Below are 26972 nucleotides of genomic sequence, written 5' to 3'. Positions count from 1 at the left end.
AATAGGCTACCTAGCTATTTCATTAAATTTATCTTTAGTAAATTATCATTTAAAGTCTAAAAATATAATTTTCTGATTAAAAAAAATCTACATTTTAAGATGGTTTTAAGAAAATAGAAAAATCCCTTCTTTATAACTATTATGGTAGTCAATTTGTAGCCTAACAAAAAAACATATATTTTTTACAGATTTTATATATACTAAATAGTAAATATCATTTTCTTTTTAATTTCTTCTCCTCTACCTGGTGTCCTATTGCATCTACACAGTTCTTCCATCAAGTTTCATCAATGTCACCACCACAACTTTTATTACTGTCTTGTTTGATATTTATAGAAAAGTAAGTGCTTTTTCCTTCTACCAATAACTTGGTGCCAACATTTGATTAACAATATGCCCTTAAAATCAATCCCTGTGAAAGGCAGGGCATGACAGAGATCCGACTTCCCGTGTAAAGAATTCGAAAAGACTCCAGCTGAAGTTGATTCATCCCCCGGTTGACTTGAAGGTTGAACTAAGACAATGCACAGTTAATATAATGTCTACTTTTAATTAATTATGTTGTAAATTACCAATGATTTACATGGCAAGAGATAAAAAGCGCATGGAAACCACTTAATATAACAACAAGATTTGCATATTTAAATGGGAATACTGGGATTCAGCTCTTGAGATTTACGATGTTATAAGCAGGACTCTGGTCTGCCCACTTACTTATAGGATCCTACTGCTTGCAGCATTTTAGTTAAGATAGGTCCTAATTAGTATTGTTCCATAAATACCCTCTTTAGACCCATAAAGAAGCAAAAAAAATTATGCAATTTAATGAAAACTCTAAGGCCATCATCCTCTTCCTCTTGAAATAGTAACTGCTAAGAGATGTGATATTATAGCTTTCAATAATTATAATAGCTAAGATTTACCATATTTTTAAGATTATAAGACGCACTTTTCCTTTCAAAAATTTGGGCGGAAAGTGAGAGGTGCATCTTACTCCAAATATAGCTTACCGGGACCCAATGTGCAGGAAGCTGTCTGTGCGAGTGGCCGGATGCCTCTCCTTGTGGGTGGCTGTCTGTGTGGTTGGCTGTCTGTGTGGGCTTCTGGGTGCTTCTCTGTGTAGGCGGCCGGCTGCATGTCTGTGTGGGCTCTCTGTCTGGATGGTTGGCCAGCTGCCTCTCTGTCTCTCTGTTCGGGTGGCTGGCTTGATCTGCACACTGTGGCTGTGCTGGCAGCGGAAGCTGCAATGGCTCTGCGGTGGGTTTCTCAGATGCTCTGTTAGTGGTCTGGGCTTCAAATGATGGCACCCAAAGTCGGCGTGTGCACAGATGGAGCTCTTGAATGAGAGCTCCATTTGTGCATGCGCTGCTCCGGGTGCCATTTCTTTGAAGCCCGGACTGCCAACAGAGCATCTGCGACACCTGCCACACCAGCCTACTCCACACAACCACCGCAGCTTTTGCTACCAGCACAGACCCACCACTGCTAGCACAGACCCCATCGCTGCCAGCACAGACCCCACCAGCACCGCCTCTGCCTCCTGTGACTCCACTTCACCACCACTGCCGCCCCCCTCCAGTAAGACAACAACGGAGTATAAGACGGACCCCATTATTTTACCTTTTTTATCTCAAAATTTGGGGTGTGTCTTATAATCCGGTGCGTCTTCTAAAACAAAAAATCCGGTAATTAAAAAGAAAGCTCATAGTTGATTGTTTCGATCTTGACTTTGCCGTATTATGTCAATGGAACTGTCAAGTTATTTCAGTGCAAAGTGTGACTTTCTTACCTTCAATCTTTGCAAATCCTAGGACATATTTGAAAGAATATCAGGTTTCGTGTATGTAGCTCACACAAGAGTGTCCTTAGATGGTATTTTTAAGCTGGAACTCCCTCAGCTACAGAATACAGAGCTAAAAGTCAGTAACAATAGGTTTTCATCCTAATATATTTGCTGCTCTACTTACTGTATGGTGCATTGGTAATAAGGCTCGCACTGCTGGCCATCTCTGCAGCAAGCATCGATTGTCTGTGTTTCTGTAGTAGCGCTAATAGGCTAGCCATGTCACCTTACCTCAACCTGTATATTTAACGCTGCCATACTTTCATTTGTTACAGTATATTGAGTAATACCTTTGGCAATAAGGTAATATAAAGGTGGATTATGAAATCTTTCTGCATGCATTCTATACTGTCTACATGTAATATCTTCTGATAAATTCTATAACTTATTTTTTAAAAAAAGACTGCTCACCATGCCTAGTACATAATTTGAAATCCATATAAACCCCATTACCCATGGTTAAAATTATGGATGCCTCAACAAGGAGGAACTTACTAATGACAGATATATAAAGCACACATAGTCTGCATTTGCATACAGTTAAAGAGGACCCATCAGACAGAGTTTGGAATCTTAACTAATGACATGACTGTAAAGCTGGGTTCACACATAGCGACAGCAACAATGACGTCGCTATTACGCCACCATTTTCTGTGACGCAACAGCGACCTTGTAAGTCGCTGTTATGATCGCTGCTTAGCTGTCAAACACAGCAGACGCAGCAGTGATCATAACGACACGCGTCGCTGTGCTACATGTGCAGAGAGCAGGGAGCCGCGCACACTGCTTAGCGCTGGCTCCCTGCACTCCTAGCTACAGTACACATCGGGTTAATTACCCGATGTGTACGGCAACTACATGTGCAGACAGCAGGGAGCCGGCACTGGCAGCGTGAGAGCGGCAGACGCTGGAAACGAAGATAAATATCGGGTAACCAGGAAAAGGTCTTCCCTTGGTTACCCGATGTTTACCCTTGTTACAGCTTACCGCAGCTGCCAGATGTCGGCTCCTGCTCCCTGCTCGCTTCATTTCGTCGCTCTCTCTCTGTCACACACAGCGATGTGTGCGTCACAGTGGGAGAGCGACGACCAAAAAATGAAGCTGGACATTCAGCAACGACCGGTGACCTCACAGCAGGGGCTAGGTCGTTGCTGGATGTTACACACAGCGACAGTGACGGGACATCGTTGCAACGTCACAGAAAATGGTGACGTAGCAGCGACGTCGTTGACGTCGTCGCTGTGTGTGACACCACCTTAAGGCTAGGTTCACACACTGCGTTTTTTTGACGCTGCGTTTTTGTGCGTTTTTTTGCGGCAAAAACTGCACAAAAACGCACCCGCGGCAAAAAAACGCGGCAAAAAACGCACACGTTTTGCCGCGATTTGGTGCGTTTTTTTGCTGCGTTTTTGCTCACTGCGTCTTTATGCGTTTTTTATCAGTGAACAAAAAAAAAAAGGTCTGATGTAATTTCCTTCTTCAATGTGTTCTTCATTCTCCACTAGTGTATGCAGAAGAGCAGACAGCTGCAGAACTACAAGGCTCAGCATAATCCATCCAATAGTGTATGCAGGAGAGCAGACAGCAGCTGCAGAACTAAAAGGCTCAGCATGCTCCATCCAGGACTGTATGCTTGAGGGAGAGTCAGGGGGAGCAGACCTTCAAGGCTCAGCATCCTCCATCCAATAGTGTATGCAGGAGAGCAGACAGCAGCTGTCGAACTACAAGGCTCAGCATCCTCCTTCTAGGACTGTATGCAGGATTTCTTTGCCCCCCCAAACAAAAAAAATGACGTGGGCTTCGCCATATTTTTGTATTCTAGGGTACAGCAGGCAGGTACGGGCTGCCCCCAACCCCCAGCTGCCTATTTGTACCCGGCTGGGAACCAAAAATATAGGGAAGCCCTTTTTTTTAAATTATTTCATGAATTTCATGAAATAATTTTTTAAAAAAATGACGTGAGCTTCGCCTAATTTTTGAGTCCAGCCGGGTACAACTAGGCAGCTGGGGATTGGAATCCACAGTGCAGGGTGCCCATGCTTTCTGGGCACCCCCGCTGTGAATCGCAGTCCCGCAGCCACCCCAGAAAATGGCGCTTTCATAGAAGCGCCATCTTCTGGCGCTGTATCCAACTCTTCCAGCTGCCCTGGTGCCGGGTGGCTCGCTGGGTAATAATGGGGTTAGGGCTAGCTGTATAGCTGGCCCTAAGCCCGAAATTCATGGTGTCACGCCAATATTAGACATGGCCACCATGAATTTCTAGTAAAGATAAAAAAAAACACAACACACAGAAAAATATTTTTATTAGAAATAAAACACAACACAATTAGTGACTCCATCTTTATTGAAATAAAGAATCCCCCTCCGCAGTAATCCTGGGTCAGGGTTCCGCGCCATCCAATCCGGATCCAATATCATCTGATCGGTTTGCTGGAAGGCAAAGCGATCAGATGATGTGTCAGGATCAAGTGCCTGTATCCCATCACACATCAGCTGATTGTATAAAAGCCGTTTATACAATCAGCAGATGCATCGGTGCAAAAAAAAAAAAATAATACTCACTTAAGTGCTGATTACCGGCAGCTCCTGGAGCGATGGGGCGGGAGTCTGATCCCGTCCGATCGCTGCTGCAGCTGCCGGTAATCAGGGATAAAGTCTCCTGACGCATCCGCTGATACCGGCCGGGCGCCCGCGTCACCGCGATACTTACGATCACCTGATGCGTCAGGTGACTGCATCAGGTGATCCATCGCCAGGTCCTGCATCCATCGGAGGTTTCCCGGCCGTCTGCACACAGCCGGAGCGGGGGTGGCGATACCGTGAGAGGAGATGGGAGCGGGCATGGCACCGGGAGTCTGCAGACAGGTGAGTATAACTTTTTTTTTTTTCTACTGTTAACTTTTGTTTTCGCAGCCGCTTCCACCTCCTGCCTGTACATGGCGCCGCACGGCAGCATACATGCACAGGACCGGAGGTGGAAGCGGTGGTGACGGTACCGGGAGGATTCACGCTTCTGTATTTACTGACAGAAGGAATCCTCTTCCTGTACACGTCACTTTACTACCCACCTCCTGCGTTTATAGCTGCGTTTTTGGTCTTGGAAACGCACCAAAACGCACCAAAACGCAGCTATTTGCGTTTCTCATTGCGTCTTTCAACATCCCATTGAACTCAATGGATGAAAAGCGCAGTGAAAAATGCGGGAATAGTTGACATGCTGCGTTTTTTTGGCACCACAAAAACGCAGCTGAAAAATAACGCTGTGTGCAGACAGCAAAAATGAAAACTCATAGACTTTGCTGGGGAAGCAAAGTCATGCAGTTTTCTGAGCAAAAACGCACCCGAAAACTGCGCAAAAACGGCACGAAAAACGCACTGTGTGAACTTACCCTAACAGTGCTTAGAAGCTGATTAAAATAATCTTTTATAAAGAAATCAATTTTGATGTTCTTCTATAATCAGCCAATGAACTTTTACGCACATAAGACACAGATGTAATGAACAGGATTATGCAGTATTTTTTCTCTTGTACATCTAAGAGTTTAATCTGCACCTTCTGACTTCTGGCCTCAGGTGTTTCCGGTTTGTGACCACTCCCTTCCCCTATATAGGGTCACATCTCCCAGTAGAGGTCGCTGGTTATTCTGAATCCATTCAGTAGCAAGGCTTCAAGGTGGAAGAAGCTGCTGGAGGCTTTATTGTTGTGAAGCATTTTAGGCTGCAGTGCTGGTGTCTGACTGGAGCTATAAAGCTGGGCTTTATCCTATTATTTCCTCTGTCTGTCATACCTTCCCTTCATGTTGTATTAGTGCAGCGATGGGACTACTGACCTTTACCTGCCAACTCACTAGCAAGGGTTGTTACAATGTCTCTCAGAACTACAGGTATCCTGCTTGGCGATAGGTGTGGAAGATGTATAGGGACTGGCTAGGAGTGCGGGATGCATCTGAAGGTGAGTGCAGGAAGTGTACCATCTTCCCCCTCATTAGCACCAATGCACACTGTTGTTAAAGTGTGCCCGATGTACCCCTTGTTTGTTGTGGTGAAACCCACTGTTTGTTGTGTGTCTCGACCCATGCCGGACCTTCCCCAAGAAGTCCGTACATGACAGTAAATGACTATAATCTTGATAACTGTAAGGAAATTATACTTAAAGTAAACTGTTGTAAAAAATTGTTGTTGAACATTATAGGAGAGAGGGCTGTCAAAATAGAAAAGGCATTTCTAAAGGTTACTTCCACAGACAGCCTTTGAATTAGCCATTCTGTTTAACAAGACTTGGCAAACATGTCGGCTTTCATGCTTACACCCCTGTTCAGATTTATTTCTTTTGCCATGAAGGCCACCGAAGTGCATGCATGGAGTCTCTGCTGGCCGGCTTATTATTACCATATTACTGAGTCAAAACTGAGCAAGCTAAAGTGTAATTGTGAGGAACATTGGGGTCAAAGCAAGAAAAATAGGACCAAAGACAAAATCGGCAAGCAGCAGAAGGGTTAATTCAGACCAAAGTCAAGTTCAGGTGCATTGTAAGCTTGGTCAAGTAACAGGATCATACTATTGGAGAACAACAATATCAATGCTAAAAGAGTATAACAAGCGATAGACAACAACTGCAATGGAACAAAAATAGATCAAAAAAGGAAAGTCCAGAAAATCTTAAATCTGTAGTGATTTCCAATTCATACTCTTCTTGCTTACATAGTACAATAAAATAGTCACAGTCTGATTATCAGTTTCCACTTAAAACTTTTGTATACAAGGAAGGATAAAAAGATCTCCAAAGTCTGCTCCACTAATGATCCACTAATACTTGCAGCTTAAAGGGAACATATAAGGTCCACTATGCCCTCAAACCCAGAAGCATCCATACCTGTATGCCCAAATTTCCTGCCTAACTAGCCCTGTATAACATTATCCACTAAAATGAATGTTTTAAAAAATTACTTATACACGGCACTGATCACATGTTAGAGTCTTGTCTAGTCAATAGTGCGTTGTTTCCCCTGACTAGTTGACCCTCTTTCCATGTTATCATGCCCCTGTGAGCATAATAATAGGATTTCCACAAGTCTGCGTCACCACCAGTTCCTGGAAATCTCTCAGATGCGCTCGGCTTATTACGGTTGCGTCAGTGCGCTTTTGAAGCCAGGTGTATGCTTTTCGGATTCATTAGGAGCACTGCGCATAACCAGAAGTTCAGAAGACATGAATCCGTGAGCTATCTTCTGAACTTTCAATCATAAGCAGTGAGCCTAATGAAAAAAACCTAAAAATTGTGTAACCCCAATAAAAGATTGCAATGTATAGAAAAGGGGGTACAGAGAAATAGGACCACAAAGATTGTCAAAGTAGAATACAAATTGCTTTTATTAAATACAAGGTGATACAGGGTGCACAGTGGTTGCAGGCAAAGATGGAAAAAGCCTGCACAGAAACAAACCACAGCAAAACCTAGACTAGCCACAAGATGGCAGCAACACCTGCTGACAGACTGAAAAATAAATGGAAAAAAATTCCCCAAGGTATGACAGCCCATAAGTCACCAAGAGGGAACGATAGAGAAGTAAATAGCAGAGAGATCTGTATAATCTCATAAATGGTCCCTCAATGGCAAAGGGCATGAAAAACTAAGGTATATTACCTTGCGTCATGTCAGAGCAGGGGAAGTCGGGCAGTCCAGGCGTGGGGGCGGGGCCTCGACGCGCGTTTCACCAGAAGGCTTCGTCAGGAGTTATGGGCTGTCATACCTTTGGGAATTTTTCCATTTATTTTTCAGTCTGTCAGCAGGTGTTGCTGCCATCTTGTGGCTAGTCTAGGTTTTGCTGTGGGTTGTTTCTGGGCAGGCTTTTTCCATCTTTGCCTGCAACCACTGTGCACCCTGAATCACCTTGTATTTAATAAAAGCAATTTGTATTCTACTTTGACGATCTTTGTGGTCCTTTTTCTCTGTACCCCCTTTTCTATACATTGCAATCTTTTATTGGGGTTACATAATTTTTAGGTTTTTGTGCTTGTGGACCTTTTTCGGTCATAGGAAAGTTGTTTTAGGTTATATAGTGAGCCTAATGAAGCCTGGAAGGGTAGATCCTGCTTCTGAGGTGCACTGACACATCAAGGCCATCATTAACATATGAACATTGTGGTTTATAAGTCGTTTTTTTTTTTTTTAAATAAAAACATTAATGTTAGTGAATAGCAATAAACATGGCTGATTAGGCAGAGAACTTGGGTATACAGGTATCAATGCAGCTGGGTTGGAGGGCATAGTGGGACATGACAGGTTCCCTTTAACCTAAAGTCCCAATTTTGATCATGATATTCCTAGGGATATGCTAAGTATAACACCTTAGTGAAGCAGACCTCTTGCTTGGACAATTAAGAGCTTATTAATTCCTATTCCTCTATAGTCACAAATAATGGTAAAAATGCACATTCTAAAAAAAATATTAAATCCCACTTTCACATCTGACTCCTGCCTGATCCTGGGTTTTCATTTCACAGCTTGTTCCAAAGTGTACGAACCCCAGGCTGGGCAGGAGTACGGCATAACAAAATTATTTAACTTTTTTTTATTATTGTTTGTGAGTATGTAAGAATAAATAAGCCCTTGATTATCCAAGTGTGAGCTCTGCTGCACTATGGTATTATGGTTAACGTATTAATAGGAAAGTTGAGAGCAAAATTGGGATTCTATGTCTAAAGGACTACAAGTGTCAGTCAACAACTATTGGTACAGGGCTGTTCCAGTTTGCAGATATTTTTTATCCTTACGTGAATTCAAAAGTGCTGAGCCGAAATCTCTAGTTATGACTGTGATCATTTGGTTGTGCCATATGAACCACAAATGTAAAAACATCAACTGACTACAGGATAATAATACTAGATTATTCACGTATAACTGACAATGTCAGTATGGAGGTTGTATTAGACGTTGCTCATAATGTATGGTCTGTTGACTGGTTCAGCCATTGTTTTGTCAGTAAGACCCACTAATATACCGTATTTTTATTTTTGTGGTTTATAAGACACCCCGGATTATAAGAGGTACCCCAAATTTGGAGGCGGAAAATAGGAAAAAATAATTTTTAATATTAAAATGAGGGTCCATCTGATAATCCTAGTGCCTCTTAATCCTAATGCTTACCAGGTTGGAATGGCTCAGGGAAGGTTACAGGAGGCAGGGTCAGTGATTCTGCGGGCTCAGAGGAGAGGTAATTGCGTCAGTGGAAGGAGGATCAGTGATAATGCGGTCTTGAGGGTGTTGCGGTGGCGCCATTGATCTGCCGGCATGCTGCGGGGGTGTCACTGCAGTGGAGCACTCAGGAGGGTCACATTATGAGGTGCTGTAGTGTCGCTGCAGTGGTGGGTGCCTGATCAGACTGCGGACTCCATTGAATCGCCCACAGTTGACGTGATGGACTTCAAGGAAATGGCCGTGGAGGTGGCACGTGGGCAGAAAGTTTTCAGCGGCCATTTTCTTCAACTCGATTGCATCAATCTGCGCACGCTCCGCCTCTGTAGCAATTTTCTTTAAGTTCATCGCGTGAACAATGGGCAATTCAATAGAGCCCGCAGTCAGCTCAATGCACCCATCACCGCAGCACTGCATTGACACCCTCAGTATCGCCAACCCTGCCTCCTATGACCCCGCTCCAGTAAGCTATATCCGCTTTGTAAAATGCATCCTGATTTTACTCGTAGTTTTGGGGGAAAAAAGTGTGTCTAAGGGGAGATTTACATGCTGCGACATCGCTACCGATATATCGACGCACATCCGGCGCCGGTAGCAACATCGCAGTGTGTAACACTAATGACCGACGATCAACGATCGCAAAATCGTTCCAAAACGGTGATCGTTGTCACGTCGTTCATTTCCTTAATATCGCTGCTGCCACCGGTACGATGTTGTTCGTCATTCCTGAGGCACCACACATCGCTATGTGTGACACCGCAGAAGTGACGAACATCTCCTTACCTGTGTCCACCGGTAATGCGGAAGGAAGGAGGTGGGTGGGATGTTACGTCCTGCTCATCTACGCTCCTCCGCTTCTATTGGCCGGCCGCTTAGTGACGTGGCAGTGACATCGCTATGACGCCGAATGCCCCTCCCCCTTGAAAGAGGGATTGTTCGGCGGTCATAGCGACGTCGCTGTCATGGTATGTGCGTGTGATGCTGCCATAGCGATAATGTTCGCTACGGCAGCGATCACACAATATCGCACACACGACGGGGCGGGTGCTATCGCGCACAACATCGCTAGCAATTGCTAGCGATGTCGCAGAGTGTAAGGTACCCATTACAACCCAGAAAATATGATTATTTAAACAATATAGTTTTGCAATACAAGCTGCCGTGCAGCAGGTGCAAACAGAGCTGCTGAGATTTTGCTGTGTTGCCTTTGTGTACCCAGCAACTGAGGTGGTAGATTCTTTTAAAATAGGCGAAACGACAGCAGCAATGACTTATGGCTGAGAAAAGCAATGCAGAAATATGGTAAGGCAAGAATGTGATGGTGAAACTGTAATAATCCTTAGAACTTTGATCTAAGTTTTCCATTTTAAGACTATAGCTTGGTCTATGTATTGAAAGCTGGTTAGGTTTATACTTTTCTTAAACTTTAAAATCAGGTTAATAGCAATGAGAGCTTTGATGAGTCACCTGTGCAACTGGTCTAGTGAATTTTCAATGGGGCTTTTATGAGATGCTGCTTAACCTATGGATGACTGCCTGCTGGAGATTCACTTATCCACCTACCCTGGAGCAACAATTTACACTAAGGAATATACATTACACTTTTCTACGTTTACTACTTAGACATTGTGATATACCCTGGGGCACAGTTTGATGACTGTGCCTTTGTAGATGTAATATTATACCTTCGTACATAGGTGAACACTGCACGCATCGGCTCATTATTACAATGTACTTGCTAAAAGAAGAGCTAAAAACACAATGTCCATGATGCTTATTAACACAAGCCTAACAGCCTGTCAACACCGATGTGAGGCATTGGTAGATTAATAAAGCTACAAGATGCTTGATTTTAATAATGAAATGTATAAATGACAATAAATTTATGAAAATGGAACACTATTGTTTTTTAGCCCTTTTTAGGCATCTTTAGAGTTTGTCATACTTTATTACTACAGGGATGTAAGTGCAGTGGATGTAGGGGTTACCTTAGCCCCGCAGCCTAGGAGGAGCCCAAAACCCTTCTTGGTTCATATGAGAAGACAAAAACTATTAGGCCTATATGGGAAAACTGATAATACCGGTAATAAATGGGGGATCCTGATGGAAGTGATACTTTTGCACCCACAAGCTGCAAATTAAGCCAGTGGTCTATATACAGTTTCTAAATACATCATGAATTGGGTACATTATATTTTCCAATTTTTGGATATAATTTGATAGAGAATTCTGGAAATTGTTGCATACTTAATAACCATGATTGGGACAAATATTCAAGGACCATATATGTGATAGTAATGTGTGTACAGAATTGTCATTTTAGTGCTATCATTATAACTCTATGTACTGTATATGAAAATGGGAAAACATTACTTCTTATGGACAAAGCCAATTTTGCCTCACAGGTTTTATGCACTTTTGCAGACTTTATCTTTAAAGGGAACCTGTCATCAGAAATTTCGCCCAAAAGCTAAAAGATTCCCCCTCTGCAGCTCCTGGGCTGCATTCTAGGAAGGTCCCTGTTATTATTGTGCCCCATGTGAGACCAAAATAAAGCCTTTATAAAGTTCTACCTTTTTGTATGCAGCTTCTGTAAATCCGACACGGGGGCGGGCTCTCTGCCGTCCGTTATTCTGCCTCCTGGTCCTGTATGCCGCCCCCATCGCTCCTTTCCATATCTGATGCACCGCCCACTGCTCCAGCCATCCCCGCGCATGCCCAGTGCCAGTCTCACAGGACTGAGCACTGTGACTGCTGGTGATGTGTGCGCAGGCAAGTGATTATGGACGGGGCTGTGACTGTTATCAGCAAGTACCCGGCCATAATCTCTTGAGCGTGCAAACCTCTCCAGCGTCACACTGAGCTCAGTGTAGATGCTAGACTGTATGGGCTGCTTCCAGGGATGACGTCCCTTTGTCATGTGATAGGGGCGTGTTCGAAATACTATCACATGACAAAGGGACGTCATCCCTGGAAGCAGCCCATACAGTCTAGCATCTACACTGAGCTCAGTGTGACGCTGGAGAGGTTTGCGCGCTCAAGAGATTATGGCCGGGTACTTGCTGATAACAGTCACAGCCCCGTCCATAATCACTTGCCTGCGCACACATCACCAGCAGTCACAGTGCTCAGTCCCGTGAGACTGGCACTGGGCATGCGCGGGGATGGCTGGAGCAGTGGGCGGTGCATCAGATATGGAAAGGAGCGATGGGGCGGCATACAGGACCAGGAGGCAGAATAACGGACGGCAGAGAGCCCGCCCCCGTGTCGGATTTACAGAAGCTGCATACAAAAAGGTAGAACTTTATAAAGGCTTTATTTTGGTCTCACATGGGGCACAATAATAACAGGGACCTTCCTAGAATGCAGCCCAGGAGCTGCAGAGGGGGAATCTTTTAGCTTTTGGGCGAAATTTCTGATGACAGGTTCCCTTTAATGGCATCAATGTAGTAAAAAAATGCATTTTGCAAATAGCCTTTAATTTCATGAAAATACTATTTTTTACAGCTTTTATGAACTTCTCTTATTCCTTATTATGATTGACTATAAATGGATTTGGTGTAGATGGATTCACTTTTTACCCTGCAGAACTATAAACACACTCAGCCTTTTTTGAATGACTACAGTCTCAAATTCATCGACAGATGACAGGCGACCCACGGAGTTAGCATCTTAGATACCTGTTGGATGAATGCTCACCCACATACACATTAAATAACTGTATCTCCCCTGACTCCCCCTATCCCCCATGCATAAAAAACTCAACTCTTCAGAGAGCTCCTGTGGTTTTTATGATAAAGCAGCTGCCAAACTCCTCTGGCAGTGGCTTATTACTAGTTAGATCAATAGGAGCAGGCATTGAAATTCAGCAGCTTGGATCCTTTCTTCTTAGAAATCATATCAACCGTTTCAGCCAATTTTAGTCTAATGTGTATGGGGACCTTCATCTTCTGACAGCTATCACTCAGTTTGGCTGAGCATTCACGTGTTTTTCATGGAGAAAGGGGAATAAGGATTTCTTACAAACCTTTGTTGGCAACCTATATACGGATAAAAAAATTGACATGCCAAATCCTTTAATTTTTAGATTATTTGTCAGGGGAGCATCAGAAACTCTACATACACACTGCATAGGCCCTTAGACTGCCGAGGAGCCTATAGGCAACCACGAGCGTTATGAAATTCTGCGAAACTATGTTTTTGTCCCCAAAGTTGTAACCATTTTTGGGAATTGCAATTGATGTCATTCCCTAAAGTATACTTCGAATAGTGTAAACTGAAGATGAAGGTTTAATTTAACCAAGATTTAATATAAACCATAATGTAATTTAATGTTTAGTGTATAAAGTAAAACTGATCAAAGGAGTTTCCATACAATTGCAGATGAAGATATCAAAAGGTGGACCCTCAATATTTCAACATTTTCACTATATATATATATATATATATATATATATATATATATATATATATATATATCTGTGTGTGTGTGTGTGTGTGTGCAAAAAGGTGGGCACAAAACTATGTGTGGTTATCTCCAATGACCCTGCTGTCTCACCACCGCCAATGTTGCTGTCTCACCACCACCGGAGCTGCCACCTTCCCATCACCAAAGCTCCGCCTCACCACCACCGGAGCTACCGTCTCACCATCGCCAGAGCAGCCACCTCACCACCACTGGAGCTGCTGCCTCACCAACATCAGAGCTGCCACCTCCGCACCACCAGAGCTGCAGCCTCACCACCAGCAGAGCTGATGCCTCACTACCACCGGAGCTACTGCCTCACCAATGCCGGAGCTGCCACCTCACCACAACTAGAGCTGCCACCACCCCACCTTCTGTCTCCTCCCCATTATTCTATGGAATGTAAGCCCACAAGGTCAGTGCCCTATACCCTCTGTACCATTCTGTCTATTGTAACCTGTATATGTATTTTGTGTGTAATCCCTTCTCATATACAGCACCATGGAATCAATGGTGCTCTATAAATTAATATTAATGATAATATAAAAAAAATACAGCCAACTATTAATCTGCAATGTGCTCTTGCACACATGGGCTAATAAAAAGTCTACCAGCACCTTCTATCTATTCACTCAGGAGCTTGTCTTGTCTCTCTCTCTCTCTATATATATATATATATATATATATATATATATATATATATATATATATATATATATATGTATATATATATATATATATACATATATATATATATATATATATATATATATATATATATATATATATATATATATATATATATATATATATACTCTGAAAACACATAAGTCTAAAAGTCAATAAAGAATTAAACCCCATACCTTCATCACTCTGTGCCAGATTGCATTTGAAAGAGTTTCCTAACACTATTGCAAAAGTTATCCAGTTCCAGAGCTTCAGTATCATTTTCTGTCAAACGTCACTCGGGGCCAATCTGAAATGAGAAAGAAAAAAAAAAACCAACAACATGAAGATATGACAGGCTCATTTATCATTCATTCAATGACAGTCATGTTGCGGAGACTTCTATTCTGTTCATCATCGTTGACTGGTATCAATAACAGTGTAACTGTTCTTCTCCACAGAAATAAGCAGTGTGACTTTACGTATTGCCCTCTAGCAATCCTAAAAAGAAGGTCTTCTGATAACAAATCCGCAGTAAAGAGCGACTTTTGTTTTCTTTTTCTTTCTATAACGCTTCCATGTGTCAGGAGTTCAGAAAATGGTACCAAAGTACTAAAATTGACTGTAAAATGTTATGGCAGTTGTAGAAAACATCAATCTAAAAATCAAACCTCTCTTTTCTATGATACAGACATCAGCATGAAATCTCAGATGCAACTTAAAAGAAAGCCAAGGCTGAAACGCCGGCAGATCTACAAAAGTGAGCTAATATTCTTTATTTATACCTCGACTGCTCGTGGGCTGTGTGAACTTTTCTAAAGAGTATTTACCACTGAAATGAATTAATAAATGTTATGTAGTTTATATGCCTATGAAAATATGGCAAGGAGGGGGGGTAAAAAAAAAACTTTTTACGTGTATGACTTTTAAATGCTATTTAACCCCTTCCTCACTGCCCACTGTCAATTGGAGAACATTGCTAAATTAACAATCTGGCTTGTGCAATCTAGCAGGAGCAGTTCGGGTCAGGTCCTCAGCTGTCAGAGACAACCGGGTACCCTGAGGAGAACACAAAAGTCGTTATCACCTCTTCTGACTTCTCTTCCAGGCTACATATAGCAAATCTTATGCAACTGATGAACTTGATGATCACATGATCCTTGGGATCAACCGACCTAGCAGAGCTGGTTTTCCTATGAATGTTCCAGTTATAATAAATAACTTCATGCTAAAAGAAATGCAACATCCTTTAGCAGTCTTTTATGACTTCTTTGGCCTCAGAAGACACAAGACATGTAAATACACATGAAATTTGCATCAAATCTAAGACGTAAGGAGTAGAATGTTATCAGGATAATGGAAAATGTGATTATTTTATAACTAATTTTATTTTTCTGCACATACATAGTGTATGAACACAAATATACATATCTTAGGTACATACACATGTGTACAATAGTCTTAAGTACTAATTCAATGTGTTAAAATGTAACAATATGACATATAAAAGAAAAAAAAGCTGAAAAGCTCTTCTATCGGCACCCGGGGGCCATATCCATAACTGGTATAAGGGTAACAGATATTTCTCAGCCTTGAAGTCTGAGTTGGCCAAATAAATCTTCTGCTACATAACAAGGAATTAATAATATAAATGGTGCATTGTAGGGGAGTACTACAGTCAAGGCCGAAAGTATTAGCTGTCTTGAAATAGTTCCAGAAAATAAAGTATTTCTTCTCTGATAATTACAAATGTTTTATTATACTCATGTTTATTTTTTTTTGTGTGTTTTGGAACAACACAAATAAATAGACAAAAAGACAAATTGGTCATCATTTCACAAAAAAACACAAAAACTCTTCGTACCTTTCCAAAATTGTGGGTAAAAAACTTTGTTTCAATTATGTGATGCTTGTTTAAACTCACTTATAGCAAGTAACAGATGTGGGCAATATGAAAATCATATTTGAAACCAGCTAAAAAGAGGAGAAGTTGATTTAATATATTGTGTGTCGGTGTGTGCCACAGTAAGCTTGGAGAACATAAAGAGAAGAGAACTGTTTGAGGACTTGAAAACAAAAATTGTTGAACATTTTGAACTATTTCAAGATTACAGGTCCATATCCAGAGACCTTGATGTTCCTTTGTCAGTGGTGCACAACATAATCAAGACGTTTATTACCCATGGCACTGTAGCTAATCTCCCTGGACATACACTTCACAGAAAAATTGATGAAAGTTTGCAACTCAAAATAGTCTGGATAGTGGATAAGCAGCCCCAATCAAGCTCCAAATAAATTTATGGTGTCCTGCAGGCTCAGGGTATATTAGTGTCATCACCAACTCTTAGTGAACTTTTAAAATAAATTAAATGCTAAGGCAGGAGACTCAGGAGGACTCCACTGCTGACACAGAGACATAAAAAAGCTAGACTGCAGTTTTCCAAAATGTATATAAATAAGCCAAAATCCTTCTGGGAAAGCATCTTGTAGTCACATGAGACCAAGATTTTTTGGTGAAGCAAATCATTTTTTTGTTTACTGCAATGGAATGACCCTACAAGGAAAAGAATACAGTACCTACAGTCAAATATGGTGGAGGTTCAAGATGTTTTGGGAATATTTTGCTGCCTCTGGCACTAGTTGCCTTGGCTGTGTGCAAGGTATCATTAAATCTGAAAATTACCAAAGGATTTTGGATCACAATGTAGTACTCAGTGTCAGACTGCAAAATTCTTTATATAGCATTTCATTTTTAAAAACTCTATTTGTGCCAATGTTCCTTCTACAAAAGTTTATATTGATGCATCCTTGTAATAAAATCTCTATAATTCACGTCGTTTTGATATTTTCTCACTTTGCTCACTCTCTTATAATGGAGTGTAATATTTTATATTGATGTGAACAATGAACTTTTACATATATCCATCACATGGAAACACAGTTGACTGACCTTCATATAGCTATCTTTTGTTTAGTCTCCTATTATTCCTATGCCATTTAAAAATAAAAAAAACAAGTTGCATTTCATATATTCACTTACTAATAAGTACGTGATCAAAACTAGTAAATTAATCTCGGCAGAATTCTCAGTTATATACTACAAAAGGTGTAATTATTATGCTAAATGTAAGAAACAGTGTTTCTAGAAGGTCAACACCAGCATCCTGAACAATTTCAGCATAACAAGCGACATTTTATATATTGCTTTTTTTGAATTGTCAGTATTATTTTTTTTTACATATATTAAAGGAGCAATCTAAGTCTTTACAATCTTCTCTTTTATAACTATTGCGGAAATGTCCAGCTGATAAGAAGGAGCAGATTTCTAATACTTAATAGTTTGAGCTATGCAGTATATGAAAAAAATACAGCACTCAACCACTTAACTATTTTCTTGAGCTTTCAGATGTTGCAAGTGCCCATCCAACAATTGTTGCACTACAAGAATATTTATTTCCTGCTATGACATGCTACACCATTTGCATAAGTGGTCAGTACATTAAATGGTGGATCCAGGGGGAAGGAGAGGGGGCATTTTCCCCAAACGCAGCCGGAAGGGGTGCACCTTTGGGTCACCTAATGGGACAGTCTATAGGCCCCGTTACACGCAACTTCACCGCTAACGAGATGTCGTTAGGTTCACAAAATTTGTGACGCATATCCAGCCTCGTTAGCGATGCCGTTGCGTGTGACACATACGAGCGACTGCTAACGATGCAAAATACTTACCAAATCGTTGATTGTTGACAAGTCGTCCATTTCCAAAATATCGTTGCTGCTTTTGGACGCAGGTTGTTCGTCGTTCCTGAGGCAGCACACATCGCTACATGTGACACCCAAGGAGCGACGAACAACACCGTACCTGCATCCTCCGACAACGAGGTGGGCGTGACATTCATGCGGCTGCTCTCCGCCCCTCCGCTTCAATTGGACGCTTGCCGTGTGACGTCGCTGTGACGCCACAGGAACTGCCCCCCCTTAAAAAAAGAGGCTGTTCGCCGGCCACAGCGACGTCACTAGGAAGGTAAGTATATGTGACGGGTACTAGCGATATTGTGCGCCACGGGCAGCGATTTGCCCGTGATGCACAAACAACGGGGTGGGTGCTTTCACGAGCGACATCGCTAGCGATGTCGCTGTGTGTAAAGTGCCCTTTAGTCTAGGTATTTTCCAGGCAACTGCATTTTGCTCCCTGTAAAGAGAGAGTTGACCATTCTCTGAGCCACCTGTTAAGCTGAAAGCTGGCTCAGATAATATGCAATGTGTCAGCTCCCAGTGATCAATTGTTCTTGCATCTTTCAGGCATGACTACAATTAAATCCCTAACCACAAGCATTTAAGGGTCAGAGGGACATCAGCAGCACTATCAGGTCAGTTAATTATAGAGGCAGTAGATGTTTGGTGTGGTAAGTGCGTCAGTGAAGCTGAAGATACCAAAGATGTATTGTAATTAGGGGAATGTATACAGACACAGTATGGAAAGCAAGGGGGAGTGTATTTGGACAGAGTATGGAGAGTAAACAATGGTCAAGAAATCTGAGGACACAGTAAAGGGAGCGAGCGGCAGGAATTTGAGGACACAGTATGGGGAGCAAGAAGGAATAGGTGCCCACGAAGTATGGCTAGCGAGGTGGCGAGAAATTTGAGAACACAGCATGGGGAGCAAAGAGGGGAATGTATGTAGACACAGTGAGAACAGTGAGAGGGGGATGGGTGCAAACACAGTATGAGAAATGAGGAGAGGATGGGTGCTGTTTCAGTATGGGGAGCAAGAGAAGATGAGAGCGGAGGTAGTGAGGAAACAGTAGGGGTTGAGAAAAATGTTAGGGGGCACAGAATAGAGACTGGCTAGCGTGGAAGAGGTGGAATGGGTGGGCCGTATGGAGAGGGGGAAGTAGAAACCTGCATTTACCTAAAGTGACGGCAGACTTCTTCTCAATTCTGAACAAGTCCTTTAATTATAAAATGAAGCACTATTGCATTCCAATCTCAACAGAGTGTAATATAATCACCGTCAGGATTCAGATCTGCTTGCTAGTTCCAGCAGTCATCACATGGTCACTCATATGCAATTTTCATACTTATGGTCATGTAACAATTAGCTCTTCTCCTGCTTCTCTCAGTTTTTTCAATGAACATTGAGAAAATTAGGATAAGCAGCTCACTGTCACGTGAGTAAATGTGTGCAAATCTCATATGAATGATTGGTTACATGACGACTGCTCAAACCGCATGGGGGTTGCCAAACTGAATTCTTGCCCCGGAATAGGAAAACCTAGATGCATATCTGATTATATTACAAAGATAAAACACCACTTCAGCATGTTTTTTTTCAGTGCTGGAGTGGTGCTTTAAATCTAAGTTCCTTGGCCTCATTCAGCACTTACCAACCAGCTTTTGGCATTTTCACTTTTTTCCGACATCATCTTGTGACTGTAAATTCTGACTGGCCGGATGTCAGAAGTTATGTCACAAGCGCTCCATATAAGTCTATGAGAGCAAGAGCAAGGCCAGAATAAGTCTCTCGTAGAGTTGCATTGAATTGTGACCTCTGGTTTGCACTATAAAACAATGGAGCTACCGGCAGGTCACAAATCAATAGAGACTCTGGAAACTGATGAAGGAGGTGGCAGGTGAGTAATAGAAATGGGTAATTGGGCTTACATTTAAAGCACCACTCCAAAGGGGAAATAAAAAACTTGCTGGAGTGGTGCGTTAATGAGTGTCCAAGGTAAACAAATATCAAAAACACAATGAAAAAATTTGTTAGTGCAAAACAGAACTTTAGCCTTTCACTGATACAAAGGAAGAAAGAGCACAGTCTGAATCCTAGTGGTGGGTTTAAAGGCATAAATGATAGTAGAATTCAACTACTCTTAAAATTTACTATGGAGTATTTGGGATTATTTTGTAGATATACAAGATAGAAACAAGAATTCACTCCAAAGTAATGAAGTCGATAAGGGCGTACTTTATCTCACCTGAAGGAGTGTTGCCTTAAAATCCTGAGATATATTTGCAGAATGATCCTAAATACTTCAAAGACTGCTCAAGAGTACATGCACCTTCTTATTCAATATCCCTGTGGTTCCAAGCCTTTAGTCATCTCCACATAGTTAAAAAGGTTGCTCACTACTCTGCAAAAGTGTCCACATCTCTGTAAAACTGATAGGAAATGCTTTTTCTAAATACCTTGTTCAGTCAATTTTGCCTCTGAGCGGTGCAAATGTGGTCTGCTTATCCCCATGAAGTTACACCCCGGGCTCCTTGACCTCTGAGATCTGGTGATGTCACGTCAACTTCCAGTTGACAAACCAACTTCCAGTTGACCTGACGTCACCCAGGTTGGCCTCAGTCTTCCTGAGTGACTGGGTGTGCCCAGTGTTTCGATGCTTGTCACAGCCCAGCGTCAAAGCCCATCATTGCTCCTGCTTGCGGCGCTCTGCAGCGAGGGAGAGAGTGCATGACATGCTGCGCTGTGATGAGCAGTGAAATGCCGCCCACAGCCCAGTTACTCAAAACTGCTGACAATTTCCAGTAATAAACAGCAAAAATTTGAATATTGACTTGGTTTTTAAATTAATATTAGTGCAGCATTATGATTTGGCTTTAATAGAATATTTCAGTAACAAGATGTTATCACATATCCTAAGTTTAGACAATATTTTTTATATCAGTAGGGTAAGACCACCCACTGACTGCAAAAATAGGTTACTTTGGTCATTAAATGAATGCAGTGGTAGTGTGCATGCTTGACTGCACTTCATTCATTCTTAATGGAACTACATGACTATTGGCTATTTATGGTAGACAGATTGCTTCTCTTCTCCTATCCATCCTCCTTGTCTGCTTGTCTACTTGTAGCCTAAGATTTCTGCTTTCTTTAAATGCAAAGTAATAAAATAGATCATTCTACACAATGATTAGCTGCAGAGTTAATGCATCATCTTAATTTTATCCTGAAAGATTTAGCTACAGCTTGTCTTCTCTGTATTTTGCTTGTAAGAGCTTCAAAAGGAACCTGAAGACCAACCTCTTCCAACAAGTCTACAACCTGCCGTAACCCTCAGTCTGACATAGCGCCGCACAACCAGCCCTACCCTAACCTACTGTATCCTCACCCATCCCTTGTAGACTGTGAGCCCTCGCGGGCAGGGTCCTCTCTCCTGCTGTACCAGTCTGTGCCTTGCATTGTTTATGATTATTGAACTTGTCCCTATTGTGTATACCCCTTTCACATGTAAAGCGCCATGGAATAGATGGTGCTATAATAATAAGTAATAAGAAGAATAATATTAATAGGAAGAAATCTATAACAAGCAAAAGCCAGGGGAAGCAAGCTAAAGATCTATCACATAGGATGCACTGAGACACTGGTGGACACAGACAGAAGAAGGCCCCTGTGCATGGACAGTATATGGGCCCTTTGCAGCCCAAGAGATCATCAAAATGTGCAATTCCACCTGCTTTGAGGTAGAAATGGGCCCCTTTACCTTCTGGGCCACTGTGCAGCCGCACAGGTTGCATCAATGAGATGTCCACCTCTGCACTGAGATTCTGTAATGAAAGTTCACAGCAATTTTATGTTACTGATTGACCACTGCTATCATTAGAAGATCAGAACAAATGCAATGAGATGAGACTCTGCCTGATTTGCAAAGTCAGAGACATGGAAGTTACCCATAAAAACCACATCAATTAAACCTGGTATAAACCAAGATTCTTGCATTATACATTAAAGAGGTTGTCCACTACTTTTTATACTGATGGCCTATCCTTCGGATAGGTCATTAATGTTTGATTAACCGGGGTCCAACACCCAGCACACCCGCCGATCACCTGATCTTTGTCCCGGTGGTGGCAGCAGGCAGCTGGGAATGCTCACTTCCAGCACTGCTCTGTCTTCTGATAGCGGCCATGGCCAAGTACTTCACATTTGCCTCCTATTGATTAGCATTATCTGGCCACAGAAGACGGGGCAGCTCCTGAACCGAGCATTTTTGGCTGCCTGCTGCTGTGGCCGGGGCCGAGATCAGCTGATTGGCGGGCGTGCTGAGTGTTGAACCCCGGCCAATCAGAGATTGATGACCTATCCTAAGGCCATCAATGTAAAAGTAGTGGACAACTCCTTTAATAATAAATGTTGCATCACAAAGTAGAAAAATAAACTTCTACAGCTTGCATTTCTACATCTGACAAAGGAGGCCTTAGAAATCAAGTCTTGTAAAAAAAAAAAATCCACATGTCTATAAGATGCTTATGTGCCGCCCTGGCAAAACCAGAGTGTCACAGAGGTCTGCATACATCTTTGTGGTGCAGAGCTCACTCTCCCTTGGGGAGCTTCCCACACCAATACACTCCAGCCAATCAGGCCCCACTCGCCCCCTCCTCAGGAAAACGGGAGAGGGAGAGAGGAGCTTGGGGAGAGCAGAGTGTAGTTTTAGTCAATCTGCAGGAGGAGAGAGGTCTGGAAGCAGCCCCTGTGTGGGGCTAGGAGAAGTGTCAGTGAGGGCCTCAGGAATAGGCCAGCCGCTTCCTGTGTACGGAGCAGACACAGACACCAAATCCAGGCAGGAGAAAAACACCCGAATTACACACACGGGTGTGGGACCCGTCCTCACAGCAGCCGTGAGCACCAGTTACCAGCAACTTGGTTAATTCTTGGACTCGTGTCAGTTATTGCTTTATACTGTGAGTACTCCTGCACCACCCGGTCCAAGCCGTGGACTGCACCCGTTACTCCCCAATCCATCACACCGGGGTCCCGGGACATCAACACCCTACCCATGGAGGGAAAATCACCACCTTGCTGCCTATTACCATCCCCGGGATCCTGTGACCGGCAGCGGCGGTGCTCCATTACCTCACCGCACACCACGGGTGGCGTCACGGAACATAGACTACCAAATCTCCCCTGTATATAATGCCCCTTTTGTTGTGGTGCCTGGGATCACAGACTGGGTCACGCCACCGTGACACCTTCAGAAGTGACCCCTTGGCCTGGATCTGAGCACCCCCTATCCTTGGGCGACACACTTATAAATTGTGTAAAACATGAAATGTTACATAGTGGAGCAATGCTTTATAGTTAATCTGTTTAAGTTACATTGCAGCGCTCACAAACCTACCAACTAATGGGAATCTATGGGAAGAAAAGTTCCAAACCATTAACACTACTTTTAAGAAAATCAACAGTAGTTAAGTGAATCCAATCTGTTCAGCAAGCAGCCTGCCACAACTTGCGGCAAATTGTTTTACAATATAGTATACCTATTACAGATAGGAAGTTAAACAGGCTTAAATGTTTATTACACATGGTGCATTGTGAGCGCTTATCTGGAATATTTATTTTTCAATTACTGTGATAGACATTTTTAATTTATTTAAACCGAACAAACCATTGCAGTTGAATGAGATTGAAACAATACATTTTTTTTTTCTTTTACGGATTCAATTACTTTGTGTCTTGGGAAAATGTGCATTATCTATGATTGTACCTACTTTTGCCCTTTTTTTTGTTCATTGACTTCCAGAAGCACAGATCAGTTAAATAAAGCTTCTTTATGAGAAATGACTCATCAAGGTGGAAAAATGCCAAGGTGAGAAAACTCCATACAATACAGAAACATGAGATATTTCTGCCAACTCCTCAGTACCACCCTTCATCCGATAGATTACAAATTAATATGCTATTTTTATTCTACCAGAAGAATGAATCCGTGCTTCATAGTCTACACGTGTTCTCCGTGGAAAGACGGAAAATACAACTGATTGGAATTCAATTCTTCAAGGACAACAGGCAACCTGTTCTTCATGCATTACTCAGTTTCAGATAGGATTTAGCAGTCTCATTTTTAACATCATCCTTTCATTGGTGAGTTGTGATTATTGCTGGAGAATTGTAATTCTCTCGGGTTTCTACCTTGCTTTGTTCATTTAGAGTCTGCAGCTGCTATTACGGTGAGGTTCACCGGTGTATTCCTTGCTGTTACTGAGGTTTGTCTTAAGAACTCTATCCATATTGCAGTCAAGTGGAGGAAAAAATCTACCTACGCCAGTCTTTATATTTCATCTTAAATTACTATCACACCGACAATACTTTATCAGATGTAATAAACAGAATAATTTAGATTTGGGGTTTATGAGATTGCCACTATATAAGTGATTATTGTTCCATCAAGAATTCCCTTTTTCAGCAGACATTTGTCATTTTGGCAGCAATGACAAAATATGCATAATCTGCACTGACTGTCTAAAGTCATAGTATTTATTGAATATCTTCTACACAACATGTACTTTCACCTGCTAGATGGGAGGGGTGGCATGGGAGATGAAATTTTGCTGCATTACTTCCCGTCCACCAGGCTTTGGAGAGATGTACAACTGACATCCTTTACTTGATTGGTGCTGAACAGGCATGTACAGATTGTGTTCGCAGAGGTCATGACCAGGCTCAGGGTTAGAGGAGCCTGTTGACCACAGTGCCTACTTCAACTGGATGAGCTTCCATGGGCACACATCCAGCTGAAATGCATCGTGGCGCAAAAATGTGCTGGGTCCCTGTACTGCGATACATACTGCCGGCTAAACAGTGACTGGCAGTTGACGTCTGTATGGATATTGGGGGTGCTGCTTGTTTGTGACATCATGTGCAATGGCGTGCACTCCGATGTCAGTTGCCAGTTACTGCAGGCTGGCTACTGAGGATACCGAAAGACGTGGGAATGGAGGGTAGGTGAATTCAATAGGTTTTTTTATGTGTTAGAGACAGGACATTTATATTAAGAATGGGACAATGTATACCAGGATGAGTAGCATATATACCAGGAGGAGGACCATATATACCAAGATGAGGACCAGGAATACCAGGATGCGGGCCATATAAAATAGGAGGCGGACCATATATACCAGGATGGGGACCATGTATAACAGGATGGGGACATATATACAACAATGAGGATCATATATACCAGGCCAGGTAGGGAACTATATGTACCAGGATGGGGACCATATATACCAGAATGGGGAACATATATACCAGGATGAGGAACATATATACCAGGATGAGGACTATGTATACCAGGATGAGGACTATATATACCAGGATGAGGCCCATTGAAGACATATACATACTAAAATCCAATATGGAGAAAATCCAAAGATGCAAGAAGTTTACTGAATCCAAGAAGTAGTTATAAAACTTCACATTTATTGTTCACATGAAATCATAATAGTGGTAAATCTTTATCAGTCAACTGATCATAAACTAATGGGCAAAAGCCTACTCGTTTCAGCTTTCGCTAAGCCTTATATATATCATGAGCAAGGCTTAACGAAAGCTGAAATGTGTAGGTTATTACCCCGGTGTTTAAGATTAGATGACTGCCAAAAATGTACCACAATTATGCTTTTATGTGAACAATAAATGTGGTTTGTGAATACTCTGTAAATTGGGTCACATATACCAAGATATGGATCATATATACCACAATGAGGAACATATATACTAAGATTGGAACAATATGTACCAGGATGGGGACCATGTATACCAGAATGGTGGGCATGTATACCAGGATTGGTGTCATTTCTACATAATGAAGAGGGAGGGGAGAAATTTGTATGTTTTTATAGGATTTAGAATGCTAAAGGGTCCCATATATCTGACCAACTAGTGGGGAAGGGGGCCATATCCAAATTTTAAACCAGGACCCATCACACTCTAGCTTCGTCACTGGTGGTGCACTACTGTGGGCAGCTTGGGATGTCCTACAGCAAAGAAAAAAACAGCCTGCTAGGAAGATACACTGTCAAGGTGGAGAGTCCTAGAAATTAGAATAGCAGTAATAATTATGCCATCACTTACTGAATTTGGAATATCATGTCAAGTACTCATGCCTTCATTTAAATATAAGGGTGACAGTACTAGGCTTACTCTCTATTATGCATAGTGTATATCTTTGCCATAAAGTTTGCTCATACAAACAATTTAAATGTCGGAAAAAAATAATAAATTGATTTAGTTCAACCCCTAAAGACATGGCCATTTTTCATTTTTGCTTCTTGACAGTATTGTATTTTCATTATATTGTTCCTGTTACACGACTACTGTATGTAATCTGTTTGCCTTTTAGAAGTTTGTCCTGTCACTCTCCCTGTATCCCAGCTCTGATGTCAGTAACCCCTGCCTTCTTCCCTAGATAGTGTATGTCATCAATCTTGAAAGTATCTTCTATACACAGCTCTGGTTCACAAATGTCTTTTCACCTATTCTAACTATGTATGATTCTTTTTCTATTATTTACTGGATAAAAAATTCTGAACTTCAATTAAAAATTAAAGTGTAATTCCATTTTCCAAGACTCACACAGTATATCACAAAAGTGAGTACACCCCTCGCATCTGTATTAATATTTGACTATATATTTTCATGGGACAACAATGATGATATGACACTTTGATACAATAGAGTAAGAAATGGCATACATAGATTCTGCATAACGATAATAAATAGTCAGCACGATGTAGTATATTATGCAGAATAAGGACCACAATATAAGACCAAATCGCTATTACAATAAGACAAAGACAAAGAACAAGAGGCGATCAAATAGGTCTATTTATTTTTTATTATCAATAAAAGTGCGGACAGGTGAGGGGAGTCAAACCCCGTATACATCACTACACTTATCATGCACCAATTGTGCAAGACATTATACAAAGTCAAGAGTGTGAACACATATGTACCCTTAAAATACAATCTGCATTGGGTATGAAATATTTATTCATCAAATATCCCTTATTGA

General features: G+C 41.9%; 1 protein-coding gene across 1 annotated transcript in view; it reads right to left on the bottom strand.

The window, feature by feature from the left end:
• Nucleotides 1-26972, bottom strand: part of PCDH15 (protocadherin related 15) — a 2365808-nt gene that overhangs the window by 2133395 nt on the left and 205441 nt on the right. Inside the window, exon 2 of the mRNA XM_075348720.1 lies at nt 14367-14479. Coding sequence (XP_075204835.1) covers nt 14367-14451 — 85 coding nt within the window. The 5' untranslated portion in view covers nt 14452-14479. The remainder of the gene's footprint in view (nt 1-14366; nt 14480-26972) is intronic.

The sequence above is a fragment of the Anomaloglossus baeobatrachus genome, chromosome 5 (assembly GCF_048569485.1).
Source record: "Anomaloglossus baeobatrachus isolate aAnoBae1 chromosome 5, aAnoBae1.hap1, whole genome shotgun sequence".
Taxonomy (NCBI): Eukaryota; Metazoa; Chordata; class Amphibia; order Anura; family Aromobatidae; genus Anomaloglossus; species Anomaloglossus baeobatrachus.
Note: the sequence above shows the minus strand (reverse complement) of the source record. Positions and strands in the feature narration are given on the sequence as shown.